Here is a 15710-nt window from a genome sequence, read left to right on the forward strand (position 1 = left end):
GGTTGCTTTCCCAAGGAAATACACTTGTTTTGCCAAATAGAATAAAGCCATCAAACCCAGCTTAATATAGATGAATTTACTGTTATGTGGTTTATTCTGGTATTGGTTCCAAAACTCCTGTTGAGACATTTTGTAACATTTTGCTCACTGAATCCCAGTAGTTTCAATTTTTTCAGGGTCTATTTTTTCCCTGTTTGTGGTACACTCCTTATAGCAACTGCCTCGAGATGCGTCAGGACTCTGCCATACAAAAATGGACATTTGGCTTTAAATAGTTTTATTTGGTGGTGTAGGGGGTGGACTGGAAGCAAAATAATCCCTTACATAAGTCATGGAATATCCGGGTCCTACTCCCAATCACTGCATTGCTTTGGCCAGGCAGAAGCAGAGCAGATGTTCAAATCTGGGTGTCCTTATCATTAATGGAGGTCCAGAATAAAGCATCTGTTACATATATATATATATATAAATATATATATATAATATATATAATATATATAATATATATATAAATATATATATATATGTGTTATATCAGTGCAAAAACCACACTGAGCCCCTCTGTCCACCTCTGGCTTCCCACACAGGTAATGGGTAGGAAACACTTGGGCTCCAAATTATTGGTTTTGGTTGATTATTTCCAAACAAGCATGGAGTGTTCCCCTGTTTTTCTGCACCCTGGTGTCTTCTGCACCCAGGCACGTGGAGGGAATCAACACTGTCTAATGCTTTGTGCTCATAGGCTTGTTATTCATGGGCCTACTTGGAATTGTCTCCTGTGCCCCTCCTGCAGGATGGAAATGTGTTTTCCCTGGAAGGAAACCCAGCTCCCAGGTTGTTTTTCCACAGAGTTTCTCTAGACAGACACAATCCCTGCAGGTGAATCCACTGTTCCCCCAGAGCTGTCCCAGAGGGCTGCACATCCCCACAGGTCCCTGCACCTTTCCCACTGCACACATCCCTGCTGTCATGCCCCAGGAATGACACTGTGGCAGGCAGGCTGCAACACAGCTCTGATGCGATTGCATGGGAAAAAGAGAAGCAGAAATCACATTTGAGGGCTGCTGAAGCAAAAGCAAAATTTGTCAGGGAAAACAATGGATTTTCCATCACTTTAATGCTTTAAGAATAGTCTTGAAATGGTTCAGGAATGGTTTGGGGACAAGTGTTCTCTTCTTGAGAAAGGGAGATGGGCTGGAAGATCCATCCATCCATCCATCCGTCCGTCCATCCATCCATTCATCCATCATCCATCCATCCATCCATCCATCCATCCATCCATCCATCCATCCTTCCATCCATCCATCCATCCATCCATCCATCATCCCTCCGTCCATCCATCCATCATCCATCCATCCATCATCCATCCATCATCCCTCCATCCATCTGTCCATCCATCCATTCATCCATCCATCCATCATCCATCCCTATCCATCCATCCATCCATCATCAATCCATCATCCATCCATCCCTTCATCCATCTGTCCATCCATCACCCATCCATCCATCATCCATCCACCATCCATCCATCTATCCATTGTTCATCATCCATCCATCATCCATCCATCCATCAATCCATCCCTATCCATCCATCCATCATCCATCCATCCATCATCCATCCATCCATTACCCATCCATCCATCGTCCATCATCCATCTATCATCCATCCATCCATCATCCATCCATCATCCATTCATCATCCATCCATCATCCATCCATCCCCGATAATTTAATGAATTTACGGTAATTTGGCATGAGCCCATTTGATGGAACATCCCGTGGTGCCTCTTTCCTGGATGATGTTCAATAAACGCAACCAGAGCTTGGTCCCAGCAGCTTTAGACACCAGCAGAGTCTTTGCTGGTGTTTTTGGTCAATGTGTGGTTCCTGTGAACCAGGACCAACAGGGGACATGTGGCAGATGGCACGGTTCATCCCAATTTCTCTTGTTCCACTTTGATCTGATGCTCAGGGCATAGATAAGTATTCCAGAGCAATTTGCATTCCTTTCTCTACATCAGTTTGGCCACTTCCACCATAACTCAGAAAATTTCAGGAGATCCAAGGAACTGCCCTGACAATCAAAGTAATTAAATGTACTTTTATCCTTCTGCTTCCAAATCACTTTTTTTTTTTTTTTTTTTTTAATCAGGTCCTCCTGTGCACAACAACACTACAGAAGTTTGGTTTTTTTTCTGGGATTGTGTCTTGTGGTAGATTTTTAGTATTTTCTGATGTCTAACCAGGTTCTGAGCTCGCTCTGAACCTTCCTTCTGTGAGGGAGAGTATAGGAGTTTTCAGTCCTTCACCCATCTGTCCATTTTTATAGGAACTTGGGATATTAGAGCACTTTTAACACTTTTTGAAATGCGACTGGTGTTGATGATAGGCTCCATCCAGAGCAGTGTGACCAGGTCAGGAGAGGGGATGGAGCTTGGAGCCACTTGCTTTGGTGGGAGGTGTCCCTGCCCATGGCAGGGGGTGGAATAGATGAACTTTCAGGTTCCTCCCAACCCAAACCATTCTGTGATTCTATCACAAAAGAGTTCATCAGGTGGTGAGTTCATCACAGGCACAGAGTAATAACATAAACCCTTTTTCTGTTAGTAAACCATGCTAAATGCTCTTTTATCAGAGTAGAATTAGATTCTCAATTTCCACCATAACATGGTCTCACATCAAATGTGCATTCACAGTGTTTTCCCCATCATTTATTTTACAAGTGGTACTTCCTTAAGTTGAGCACTGCTACAGCTCTGCAAAGTGCTTTGTGAAAGGGCTCCTGCCCTATGTCAAATAGCAGCTCAAAAGATATTTATATTTGGGCTTGAAGGAGACCTTTTGGAGCCTGGCTGGTGTAGCAGCTGCCTTTCCTTCAGGGTGCAGATGGAAAAGCCAGTTCACTGTTCTTCTGCATCAAACCTGGAAAGGAGCAGCATCTTCCACTGCAAACCCAGCGAGTCACCCACCCAAGGCAAAGGTCAGACTGTCAGGCTGGAGGGTTTTATCCATGCCCAGGGATCTCTTCAGGTGCTCCTTGTCTGGGTGACCTGCTGCTTGTGGATGGACAGGGAGAAGGTAGCCTCGGGTTGAGGCCTTCACCCTTGTGTGGCACTAAGGTGCTTCCTCATTTCTCACTATGTGTCTTTCTTTCTCACACCAGTCTTGATTTCTGACCAAATCTAAAGAATAACAAACGTGGGAGCCCACTCTGGGAGCCCAGGCTAGACCATGCTTAAAAACCACAGGCACTGAGGTACATAAATCACCATCCTGGGTACCAGCTAGGCCATCCTTGATCCCAAGGGATGGCTGTTTCTTCCTACATCCTTCTGAGGTGCTGATGGAGAAGGTCTTGCCCTCCACTGCTGGGATAGTCCTGTCTGAGAACTCACACTGACTTCAGGTGCTCCCCAGCTGAGGAGTGATGGGAATCAGGCCTCCATCCCTCCTCCTACTCTTATTTATGTCCTCCTGGATCAGAAAGCAGGTTACTATCTACCTATAGGGGGTTCTGGTTCCCTGACCATCTGGCAGAGGTGTCCTACTGCAAGGACAAACCTAGCACCTAAATTTAACAGGATTTTCCATTAGCAGAAGAGCCAGTGAAACTTCTACAGAGCCACAGAATTGTTAAAGTTGAAGAAGCCCTCAGAGATCATTGAGTAAAAAAATCCAGACTAGGATATATCCCACTTTTCTGCAAATACCTGCAGTGCAGACACCATCAGCTCATTAGTTGGGCCTGGATGTTTTTGCAGTCACAGAACCACCACAGAATGGTTTGGGTTGGAAGGGTCCAGCAAATTCCACCCCTGCCATGGAAAGAGACAAATCCCACTAACCCAGGTTGCTCCAACCTGGCCTTGGGCACTTCCAGAGATCCAGGGGCAGCCACAGCTTCTCTGGGTAACCTGTGCCAGGACCTCTCCATCCTCATAGGGAGGAAATTCTTCCCAATACCCCATCTAACCCTGCCCTCTGTCAGTTTAAAACCACTGCCCCTTGTCTTATCACTTTCTGCCCACATAAGAAGTTCTTCTGCCTCCTTTTATGAGCCTCCTTTAGGGACTGAGCTCTCCCTGGAGCCTTCTCCCCTCCCAGTGAGCACCCCAGCTCTCCCAGCCGGGCCTCAGAGCAGAGCCCCAGCCCTTGGAGCACCTCCATGGCTTGACACAAGCAAAGGGAGATGAACCCTATGCTACAAACCAGCCCTAGACTCCTGGCCCTACATCTCTGAAAAGTCTCGAGCTAAATTGTCTTGGCAGGTGTTTGTCAGGGAATAGAAACCCTGCCACAAACCCCAGAAGCACCTCCCAGCATCCCCAGACAGCCGCCCAGGAGAGCTCCACTGCTCTCCACACCCGGCAAAGACAGGACCCCAACACAAACTACAAACCAGGATTTCATCTTGAGTTGAACAACCCGCTGCTAAGGATCCTCATTAGCCACAGAAGCTGTTAACTGTATTTAAACTGCTGGTGATAACATCCCGTGCTCAGGGACTGTGATCACACACCCAAGAGGGAGTTAAATCACTCAGCTGATAAACAGACTGTGGCGGTGTCAGGGAGTTTGAGCTGACTTAAAAAAGAAAAATCATTGTGGATTATTTGAGCACGGAGAAACGGCTGACAGCATTTGTCACACACATGTTATTTGAAAATTTGGGTTATTTCAACTTTTCAGCACCAACGTTATGAATATTGCTCCTGTGTAACAAATGTGGGAGCTACTCTGCAGAGCGGCAAGGATGTGTGCAGACTCAGAGCACGGAAGTTTCTGAGTGCTGAAGGACTTTAAAGTGGAGCTGAGAGTCTTTTGTCACTTGAAAAATTTAATTTTACTAAAAATTTTAATCAGACATCAGTGAGCAGTGGGACTCGATGACTTCTTGCAAATTCATGTCAAAGAAAGAAAAAAAGAAGTCAAAACATTTGGATATTTTCAGAAGAAAATAGATCACTTATTCCTTTCACTTTGATGCGATTTGAAGGCTCAATTTGAAATGTCTCTGAATTTTAATAGATTCCAATTTACTCTTTAAGTTGAAACAATACATTGCTCTTCAATTGAAAGTGATTTTGTTTTTCATGGGAGTTTTACTCTCATTTAAAGTGTGTATCAATATCATTTTCTGTAGGTCCTGCATTCTTTCACCTAATTTTGTCTTATGAAATAAATAAAACCCATTCTACTTCACCACTTACAACCTTCTTTTTTAGCAGAGTTGGCCACAGCATATTTCAGCTTGTGCATTTACAGTAAAATTTACTGATTTCTGCAAGTTTCAGACCTGTCCCCTGAGCTGTAAAATCCAAGATTAGAAGTTTCTGTTCCTGTCTTGACAGCATTGAACGATTCTCAGATTTCAATAGGAAATTGCCATTAATAAAGGGGAGGGAGGGGAAATCAGAGGCAGCATATTTTGTAGTCATAAAATAAATGAACTTTTGCCGTGTTTATATTATACATATAATATGGCAGGAAGTAAAGATCAAAGCTGTGTTTATAAAGGATTTGGTCACTTGTGTGCTCAGAGGAAGCAAATGGGTTCGTGGGAGGCACCTAAAGAATGAAGTTTGGATTTTTAGCTGGTGAAAATCAGTGTGCCTTCTTTGGCTTGTAAGATTTGCATCAGCAGAGAAGCTGGCACAAGAGTTTCAAGGCAGGATAGATATGGTAAAACAAAATAAAATTAATTTTTCCTCCTGAAAAGTATTTGCCTGAGGTTCCTTCTCTATTTCAGAGTGCTGGGATTAACTCAGAGGAACAGGATCCCGATTTCCAGCTTCATTAGCTGGAAGGTTGTCAGGTGGTTGGATCTAGACAATCTTTAAAGTCCCTTCCATCCCAAATCATTCAGGAATTTCATGATTTCTAAGGTGTAAAAGTGCAAATGAGGTTTGGAGCTGGTTCCTGCCCTGGTTGGCCAAAGAAGGGAACATCAGAATGGGGCTGGTCAGAGAGCTCAGCCTTCAAGGACTGGCATCTCCCTGAGCCCCATGAATCCCAATCTGTTTATTTGCAGCCCCATGAATCCCAAACTGTTTATTTATTCCCCTCCATTCCCCCCAATACACCTGATCACTGAAAGGGAAACTGAGGCATGGCCAAATGGGATAATTCATCCCTGGTGTTGCAGGGAGAAGAGTTCAGTGCAGCCTTACTGCTCCCTGCCTGAGTTATACCATCAACTGCAACGCTCCCACAGGGTGAAAATTCCTGACAGCAATGATTTCACCCCCGTGGAGAGCAGAGCCAAATCTCCCAACACCACCCTCACCCACACGGAGACACTGGAGAGGCAGCATGGTGAAAACAGACAGGCACAGCCCTGATTCACCACTCCAGGGACACCTCAGCTCCCCAGGCACCATGGATCCCAGGGGATTATCCCGCTGGAGGGTGTCCCACAGCCCTGGGCTCCAGCTGTGCCTGGGGACACAGCCCAGGGAAACAGCCCCAGTGCTGGAGGGAGCTCAAAAACCTCAGCAGGTCAAAATCTGTCCTGCAGCCACGATGCTGTTCCCACTGACTCGAGAGGCAGCCCCGAGCAAGAGGATTTGAAAAGCCCTGAGAAAAAGTGCAGCCCCAGCTGTGATGAATGTTCCTCTGGCTGCAGGGTGGTGGGACACAAGTCCCCCATGGGCTGTGGGACACGTGGGTCCCAGCTGGCAGACGGAATGACAGACCTCTCTGCTTCGCCGAGCCCCTGTGCAAAGGCTGCTGCTGATACTCAGGAATTATTTTAATCTCGTTTTTCCCAGCTCCAGGTTTAGCTCCAGCATTCCAGAGGGTTAATCGTGTCCCCTGAGCTGGGTGCCTGCTGTCAGAATGACGAGCACTGGCTTCCCTGCACATTCTGGGTCCCTGGTGCTGGAAGGGGACATTCCTTTGGACATCACACGTCCCTGGTGGGCTCTGTGCCTGCTCAGCCTCCCCTGCACGCAGGGGGGAGCATCCTTTTCACAACCAACTTGCCAAAACTTTGGAGCACAACATGAGAGACAGCCCTAAATGAGCACACGGGCACTACAGCAGGGCCACAGCTCCTGGGGGTGGTGGATCAGTCCTGGAAAACCACAAGGGATCCTCACCCATCACCCTTATGGACAACACCTGATCCTGCTCCAGGTCCCTGCACAACAACAGCAACCCGGGAAGTCAAGATTTGTGCTTCAGGCTCTGACACACTCCTTGGAGGGATGAAACCTCACTCATCTCCAACAGAGGTGGGAGCCCTGGAACCACAGGGGCATATCCAGCTGCAGTTCCCAAACTGGGAGAACAAGAAGATAGCAAAACTGTTGCTGGAGACCACTGTGCCATAGAAACAGCCTGTTTGAAACAGAACTGCTTCCTCCTTAGCCTAAACTTTGTTAGTTAAAATGCTGAACTCAGAATGAATAAATTAAAGCAATTATTATGCTGCTACTTTATTCATTTGCTATCTACTTTGATTGATTATATGACTTTGCTTAATAAATATTGAATAAGTGTTAATTAATTGAATTAATTAATCGCTGGTTTATTCACCTATCAGTCACCTATCCCTCATTTCTATGCATGAGTTGTGTCCTGAAAAGTTTACCCAAGGAGCAGGTCCCCAGGGGGTCAGCCCCAGGCAGCAGAGCTGGGATGGGGTCACTTACCAAAGGGCAGGATGAAGAAGAAGGGGAACCAGCAGAGGATGAAAACACCCACGACGATGGCGAGAGTCTTGGCTGCTTTTTTCTCCCGAGAGAACTTGAGGAGCCTCACGGAGAGGGAGCTCCTGAAGTTGTGCCCCTTGCTCCGGGCGCTGGAGAGAGGCTCCTCCAGCACGCTGCGGCAGTGGATGCGCAGCACCACCTCCATGGACTTGTTCCTCTCCTTCTTGACCCCTGCCTCCAGGCTCCGGGTGGTCCGCCTGGCCACCACGTAAATCCTGAAGTACATCACCAGGATGACCATGAGGGGCAGGTAGAAGGAGAAGAGGGAGGAGAACAGGGCATAGCCCGGCTCCTCCGTGATGCTGCAGATGCTCTCATCCGGCGGCGGCGGCTCCTTCCAGCCCAGCAGCGGCCCGATGGAGATGACCATGGAGGAGAGCCAGACCACCACGAGGATGACCCCCGCCTTCCTCTCGGTCATGATGGTGGGGTACTTGAGGGAGTACTTGACGCCGATGTACCTGTCCACGGAGATGATGCACAGGCTCATGATGGAGGCAGAGCAGCAGAGCACGTCCACCGCTGCCCAGATGTTGCAGAAGATGCGCCCGAACACCCAGAAGCCCAACACCTCCAGGGTGGCCGAGAAGGGCAGCACGGTGGTGCTGAGCAGCAGGTCGGCGATGGCCAGGTTCACGATGAAGTAGTTGGTGACCGTCTGCAGGTGCCGGTTGCAAGCCACCGAGAGGATGACCAGGATGTTCCCCACGATGGCCGAGAGGATGAAGACGGCCAGGAAGACCCCGACTCCCACCGCCTGCACATCCAAGGCGAAAGTCAGCGTGGTGCCGTTGCCCTCGGGGGTCTCCTCCCCTTGCAGCCCCCAGGACCGGTTGGCAGCGCTCTGGCTGCCTTGTCCCGTCCGGTTCCCACTCAAGCTGCCATTGCTCAGCTCGGGGAAAGTCATTGTAGAAAAAGTCCGGGCTCCATTGAGGGCGAGGAGAAAGCGGTGCCGAGGCGCAGCTCCCCCAGCATGATCCCCGGCTGGCAGCCCCCGCCAAGACGCGCTCCGCACCTCGCTCCCCCGGCCGGGGTGGAGGGATGGAGGGGGAGAGAGGGATGGAGGGATGTAGAGAGAAAGGGAGGGAGGGAGGGCAGGACGCGCTGCCCGTCTCCCCCCGCCCGCTTCACGCCGTCCGTGCGCGCTGCCCCCCGTCCCCGCTGTCCCCGCCGCTCAGCCCCGCCGCCGGCCCGCCCGGGGGGGCAGCGCGGTCAGAGCCCCCCCGCCACCCTCGCATGCTCCGGGGGCTGCGCTGGGCACGGCCGGCAGCGCCCGGCGGCTCCGCGGCTCCGCGCTCGGACCGGGAGCGGCGGGAGGGGCCGGACGGGCCGGGGGCGGGCGGGAGCCCCGCGCGTCAGGTGCCGCCGGGGGAGGAGGAGGAGGAGGAGGAGGAGGAGGAGGAGGCAGCGCTGCTTTGCAGGACGAGCCCGGGGCAGAGTGGAACCGGCAGCAGAGCAGGAGGGGAGAGGAGAGATGATGGAGGGGGTCCTGGCGAGATGATGATGGAGGGGTCCAGGCGAGATGATAGAGAGGGTTCAGGCGAGATGATGATGGAAGGGGTTCAGGCACGCTCCGGGAGGAGGCAGCCCCCGGGAGGGTCACTCAGCACTGGGGTGCAGCTCCCAGGAGGAGCACTCAGAATTGGGGTTTAGCCCCCAGGAGGGGTCACTCAGAACTGAAGTGCAGCCCCAGCAGAATCACTCATTACCGAGGTGCAGCCCCAGGAGGAGCACTCAAAACTAGAGATCCAGGAGGATCACTAAGTAGTGGGGTGCAGCCCCAGGGGGATCACTTAGAACTTGGGTGGAGCCCCAGGAGGAGCACTCAGAACTGGGGTTTAACCCCCAGGAGGATCACTCAGAATTGGGGTGCAGTCCCAGGAAGATCACTCAGTCCCGGGGTGCAGTCCCAGGAAGATCACTCAGCACTGGGATTTAACCCCCAGTAGGATCACTCAGAATTGGGGTGCAGTCCCAGGAAGATCACTCAGCACTGGGATTTAACCTCCAGCAGGATCACTCAGTCCCGGGGCGCAGTCCCGGGGGTGCGGCGCTCCCGCCCGTCACCGCCGGAGGGCAGCAGAGCGCAGGGTTTGCCCGGCGGGCCCGGGGCTGCGGGGACAGCGCGGGGACAGCGCGGGGACAGCGCCATCCCTCCCCCTGGAGACACCCTGCCGCCCCCACGGGGCTGCATGCCGGCAGGAGGATGCCCTGCCAGGCTGGCATGCCATCCCTTAGCCCCAGCATCCCAGCAGGAGGATGCCCTGCCAGTCTGACATGCCCCTCTCCCAGCATCTCACCACAAGGATGTGGCTGGCATGTCCCTGCCAGCTTCATCCTCTCACCAGGAGGATGCCGTGCACAGCTATCCTGTTTCCCCCAGCCCCAGCACCTCACTAGAATGCCCTGCCAGTCTGACAGTTCACCCCCAGCCCCAGCATCCCACCAGGAGAATGTCCTGCCAGTCTGACAGTTCACCCCCAGCCCCAGCATCCCACCAGGAGAATGCCCTGCCAGTCTGACAGTTCACCCCCAGCCCCAGCATCCCACCAGGAGGATGCCCTGCCAGTCTGACAGTTCACCCCCAGCACCCCGCCAGAAGGATGCCTTGCCAGATTTCCTGTGTCCTGCATCCAGCATCCCTCCCATGCCATAGCCTGTTCTCCCAGCCCTGACCCCCCAGCCCAGGCATCCTCCTCGGGGTGCAGGCATCCCCTCATGAGCTCCTTCCCAAAGCAGAAGGGACAGTCAGGGTCTTGCATTTGGGGACAGCTCCCTGCCATGAATGAACCCTGCAGCAAAGCTTGGACACAGCAGCTTGTGACTATAACATATAGGAACATATTTCTGGCTGATTTAAACAGGACTGGGTTTTTTTTCCCACTGATAAAAGCAGATCCTGTTTACACTGGTCTCCTCCCAGTGACCTGCCTCCATACATTGTGATGGGGGCTGACCCTGCTGGTGAACAGGGGCTCTCCCTCAGCTTCTTTCTACTGTACACAGGAAATATTTCCTTGGAGTGTGTTTATCCATGATTTTTCAACTTTTTTTTTTCTTTAAAAAATAGTTGTTTTAAAGGGCAGGCCAAGTGGACAGGGGGCTGATTTAACTGGTGTTGCCAGAGCATGGGAGATCTGGAGATTCACTGGGTATGAGAGTGGACAAAAAAAAATACGATAGCTTCTTTATTCCTTTATTTCCCTTGATAATCGTTACAGGAAATGACACATTTTTGATTTTCCTCATTTCTTCCATGCACTTTTTTTCTTCCTTAAGATTTCACCCAACTTCCTTGAGCTGGGTTTTTGCCCCTGCTGAGAAGAAGAAAACTTGAAAATACAAGAAAATAGAAACAAATACTGCACATGAAAAATGTTCATAAGAATAGCTTTGCTTAAAATAACCCACCCAGCACACACTTAACAGCTTTTTTAATGTGCATTTTTTTAAAAAAAGCCCAAACACCCAACACTTGAGGTCAAATTCATTCTCCTTATGTTTTGATGGAAACATGTCAGCCACCAAAATGAAGGATTGTTTCTTACTGGGATGCTAAACTCAGCATGGGAAGATCTCATCCATGGAATTTCATCGCCCTATCTTTGCAACAACACAGATTGCTGTGGAGATATATTTATCTCATCTAATCTATCCAGTGACACCCAGAGATAAAGAAAACATGTGCCTCTCTCCAAAGTGAGGGCTTGAGTGAAGCTTCTCATGCACAGCAGGATTTTAACCACGTAGGGAGAAAAGGGAGGTTCATTGGGATGAAGATTTTGTGTCTGCCCTGATCCAGCCTGTTGGGACCCTCGTTGCTGAGAATTTGAGACTTTCTGTGCTGCCAGGCACTGACCCCCAGGAGAACACTGCACTGACCTGAGGCCGTGGAGAAGGCTTCCAAAATGGAATGATAGAACTGGGATTGTGGGTGTGGAGTTTGAATAGAAATGTGTAATATCACAGGGTGGAAAACTTAAGAATTTAAGGTTTTAGAATATACCAATGTATATAAAGCAAGGTGGAGGTTTTAGGGTGGAGGCTGCTCCTTCTTCTTCACCTTTTTCTCCATGGTCTTTGGTGGTATGGTGTAATTGGATAAAAAAGTTCACATTGTGGGCCATGGGTGGTTATTGGGTTAAAAGTAAAAAATAATTTAGGTGTCATTTCTTAATTAGACAGTTTATCCTTAAAAGACCCTGGAGAGAGAGAGACAGGCCTCCATTTTTTTAGTTTGCCAAAGTGCTGTAGAACTCAGGGTTTGTGAGACTGTGACATGGATAAGAACTAATAGACATCTGAGTCCCAACAAGAAATATCATCTCACACATTTAATCCCAACCCTGGCATAACAGAAGCAAAAGAATCCTCACCTGCCCTCCCTGGGTGAGCTCTCCTCCTCTCCTGACGTCTCCAAACACACCTTGTCCCTGTTGCTGAGAGGTTGGAGCTGGCATGCACTGCAGGGTTTGAACGGGGTGCAAGGATGGGATGGGAGAGAGGAAGGGGCAATTTTTGGTTGGGGTAAGAGCCTGGGGGCTGCCACTTCTGCCCCAACCACACAGAAAACCCTCGAGGTTGCATTAATGCCTTTGCCCTCCCCACCAGAGCAGGGAGAGATCACAACCTCTGCTGTCACTGCAGCCCAGCTAAAGCACAGCAGAGCTCACTGCCATCCTGTCACCTCCTTGCTTTTCATCTGTTCCTCTCCAAATCAGGGACATTATGGTTAATTTAAATGAGGAACAGGTTTGTGCTAATGCACTTAAACCCAAATAAAAGTGTTGGGGTAGGTCTGCATGGAGGAATTTGAAGTAAACACATACAGAGGTGTGTGAGCACCTGGGATCTTGCCAGTCAGGAGCTCCAGCTCTTCCCTCATGTTGCCTTTTATCCCTTTCCTCCCTCTTTTTTTACCCTTTTGAGGCAGGGGTTATCCTGGGATTTTGGTAGTGCCATTTGGTGATGTGGACAGGACTCTTTAGATAATAAGAAGACTCACAAACACCTGGTGAACAGTGTTTATCACACTGTAATTACACGATATGCCCAAACCTTGGAAAGGCAATTTTTTGGTTCAAAGCACCAGAGCTTAAAAGATGTTGATCAACATTTGCAAACGCTCTGGGGTTTATACCAAAGAGAGTGGTACTGTGGGTGGAAGGTGTCCCTGCCCACAGCAGGGGGTTGGAAATTAGTGATCTTTAAGGTCCTTTCCAAACCAAACCATGATTTTATGACTCTATCCTTGCTCTGTAAAGGAAGATTATCCATGGTTTGTCTGCAGTAACTCCGGGATCCAGAGCTGGGAGAAATGGATCCAGCTCACAGCCAATGCAGATTCATAATATTCATAACATTTAAGGCAAATTAATAATATTTAAGTGTTTGTAAAGGTGGGTTTGCCCTGCCTTGGGCAGGGCATCCAAAAATCCTCAGGAAAGCCAGGATCAGTCTTCACTGCTGGTCCCTCTGAGGTCCTGTCCAGCTCTGCTGGCTCCTGTGCTGCTCACAGGTCTTCAAACATTAAAAAAAATGAGCTAAAAGTGATTACAAGGGATGGTTCAAACCCGTTCTGCTGCACCTTTTGTTTCCAAACATGGGGGCTCTGGAGAAATTGGAGACCAGGACAATAACTGGGAGATGTAATGAACAAAACCTAGACTGGGCAATGCTGCAGAGCATTAGAAATGTGGGGAAATTTGATTTTAATTGTGAATGAGGGGTGGGGTGTGTATGTAAATTGTCCACCTTTGTTGGTGTTGTGTTGTTATTCTTTTTCAACCTAAATGATTCTAAGAAGTTATTTTGACTTTGTTGGGGTGAATTCTTTTTGTTGATGTAAGTGAAGGTTTTGTGATGAGTGCATGTTTTGCTGGTATTTTTGTATTCTTGCAATTTTATTTAAGTCTAGGAAAAAACAGGCTATGCTGTGAATGTTTATGACTTAATAAATGAGGCAGGAAGGAGAAGAAAATAGCTTTTGTTAACTGAATGATAAAGGTGGGGGAAAAGAAACTCTAAGCATCCTCTAATGATGTCTACCTAAACCAGCTCAGATATGGATTACAATTCCCTTTTCAGTTGCCTCCCTGCTCCCACAACCCATCCCAGCCACTATCTCATCTTACTACATTTACTATTTTTTTCAAATTTTCTCTTTTTCATGTGATTGTGGCTGCTCTGGGTATGGTTTGGTTTTTAACTGTTTGCTCCCCTACTCGAGTGCTGTGATCCCAGAGCACACCTGGGAAGGACAATGGAGATCTGGGGTCCAAGCCCCTTTCCTGAAGATGGATTTATCTTTTCCAAAACCTCCCTTCATGGTGGCCTTCTCCTCCTTCAGTGGGTTCCCTGTTCTCTGGGTTGGAAGGTTTCTGGTCAAGTCTAAACTTCCTTTGCTCCTTGCCAGCTGATGCAGAGAGCAATTTATTACCTTCCTCTTACAGGTTTTAAATTTAATTTTGGAGCAACTGAATAGAAAAAAAAAAAAAAAAAGGAAAAACAATCACAGAATGGTTTGGATTGGGAGAGACATCAAAGGCCATCTCATTCCAACCCCCTGCTGTGGGCAGGGACACCTTCCACTATCCCAGGCTGCTCCAAGCCCCATCCAGCCTGGCCTTGGGCACTTCCAGGGATCCAGGGGCAGCCACAGCTTCTCTGGGCACCCTGTGCCAGGGCCTCCCCATCCTCACAGGGAACAATTCCTTCCCAGTATCCCATCCAGCCTTGCCCTCTGGCAGTGGAAGCCATTCCCTGTGTCCTGTCCCTCCATCTCCTGTCCAAAATCCATCTCCAGCTTCCTTAGAGCCCCTTTAGGGCCTGGAAGGGGCTCTGAGCCTCTCCAGGCTGAACAATCCCAAATCTCTCAGGCTGTTTCCATAGCAGGGGTGGTCCAGCCCTTGGAGAATCTCTGTGGGCTCCTTTGGACCCCCTCCTCCACGTCCACATCTTTCCTGTGCAGAGGAACCCAGAGCTGGACACAGCAGTGCAGGTGGGGTCTCGCTGCCCTCCCTTGGGAAAAGAATTACCAGACACATGAAACTCCTTTCTGACCGTGCTCTTGGTGCAGGGAAGGTGCTTTGGCAGATCCCTGCTGTGATTTACAGTGAATTCTCTGAGAATCAGAAATTATTTTGGCTTCCTGGATGCAAGAGCTGACATGGCAAGTGGAGGAGGGAGGCTGAGGCAAATTGGAGCCCCTCCAAATTCCAAAAAAAAATAAGGGGGGTGAAGTGAGGTGGCAAAGCACCTTTCAGGGCATAAAGTGAGGTGGCAAAGCATCTTCCTGTATCAGGAGTAGTGTGGCCAGCAGGAGCAGGGAGGTCATTCTTGCCCTATACTCGGCTCTGGTGAGGCCACACCTCGAGTGCTGTGTCCAGTTCTGGGTCCCTCAGTTTGGGAAGGATTTTGAGATGTTTGAGCCCATCCAGAGGAGGCAACGAGGCTGGTGAGGGGCTGGGAACACAAACCCTGTGAATGACGGAGGGAGCTGGGGTTGTCTAGACTGGAGAAAAGGAGACTCAGGGGTGCCCTCATCACTCTCCACAGCTCCTGGAAGGTGGCTGTAGCCAGGTGGGGTTAATCTCTTTCTCCAGGCAGCGCTGACAGAGCCAGAGGACACAGCCTCAAGCTGCACCAAAGGAAATACAGGTTGGATTTTAGCAAAAAGTTTTTCACAGAAAGGGTGATAAAGTTCTGGAATTTTCTGCCCGGGGAGGTGGTGGAGTCACCATCCTGGGTGTGTTTAACAAAGCCTGGATGTGGCACTGGGTGCCAGGGTTGAGTTGAGCTGTTGGGGCTGGGTTGGACTGGATGATCTTGAAGGTCTCTTCCAACCTGGTCATTCTGTGATTCTGTGATTCCAGACCATCAGCCATGAGTGCCTATGGACACACAAGGAATATGGGCATTCTGGAGGTGCAGGCCTCCACCTCACCCTGATCCAGTGGGCAGGAGCCAAGGAGAGAGGCTGGAGCTGCTGTGTGC

At 49.5% G+C, this 15710-nt stretch overlaps 1 protein-coding gene across 1 annotated transcript in view; it reads right to left on the reverse strand.

The window, feature by feature from the left end:
* The window catches only part of ADRA1D (adrenoceptor alpha 1D), a 43122-nt gene extending 34098 nt beyond the window's left edge, over positions 1 to 9024 (reverse strand). Inside the window, exon 1 of the mRNA XM_038135755.1 lies at positions 7656 to 9024. Coding sequence (XP_037991683.1) covers positions 7656 to 8622 — 967 coding nt within the window. The 5' untranslated portion in view covers positions 8623 to 9024. The remainder of the gene's footprint in view (positions 1 to 7655) is intronic.
* Between the last annotated feature and the right edge of the window lie 6686 nt (positions 9025 to 15710).

The sequence above is a fragment of the Motacilla alba genome, chromosome 4 (assembly GCF_015832195.1).
Source record: "Motacilla alba alba isolate MOTALB_02 chromosome 4, Motacilla_alba_V1.0_pri, whole genome shotgun sequence".
Lineage (NCBI taxonomy): Eukaryota > Metazoa > Chordata > Aves > Passeriformes > Motacillidae > Motacilla > Motacilla alba.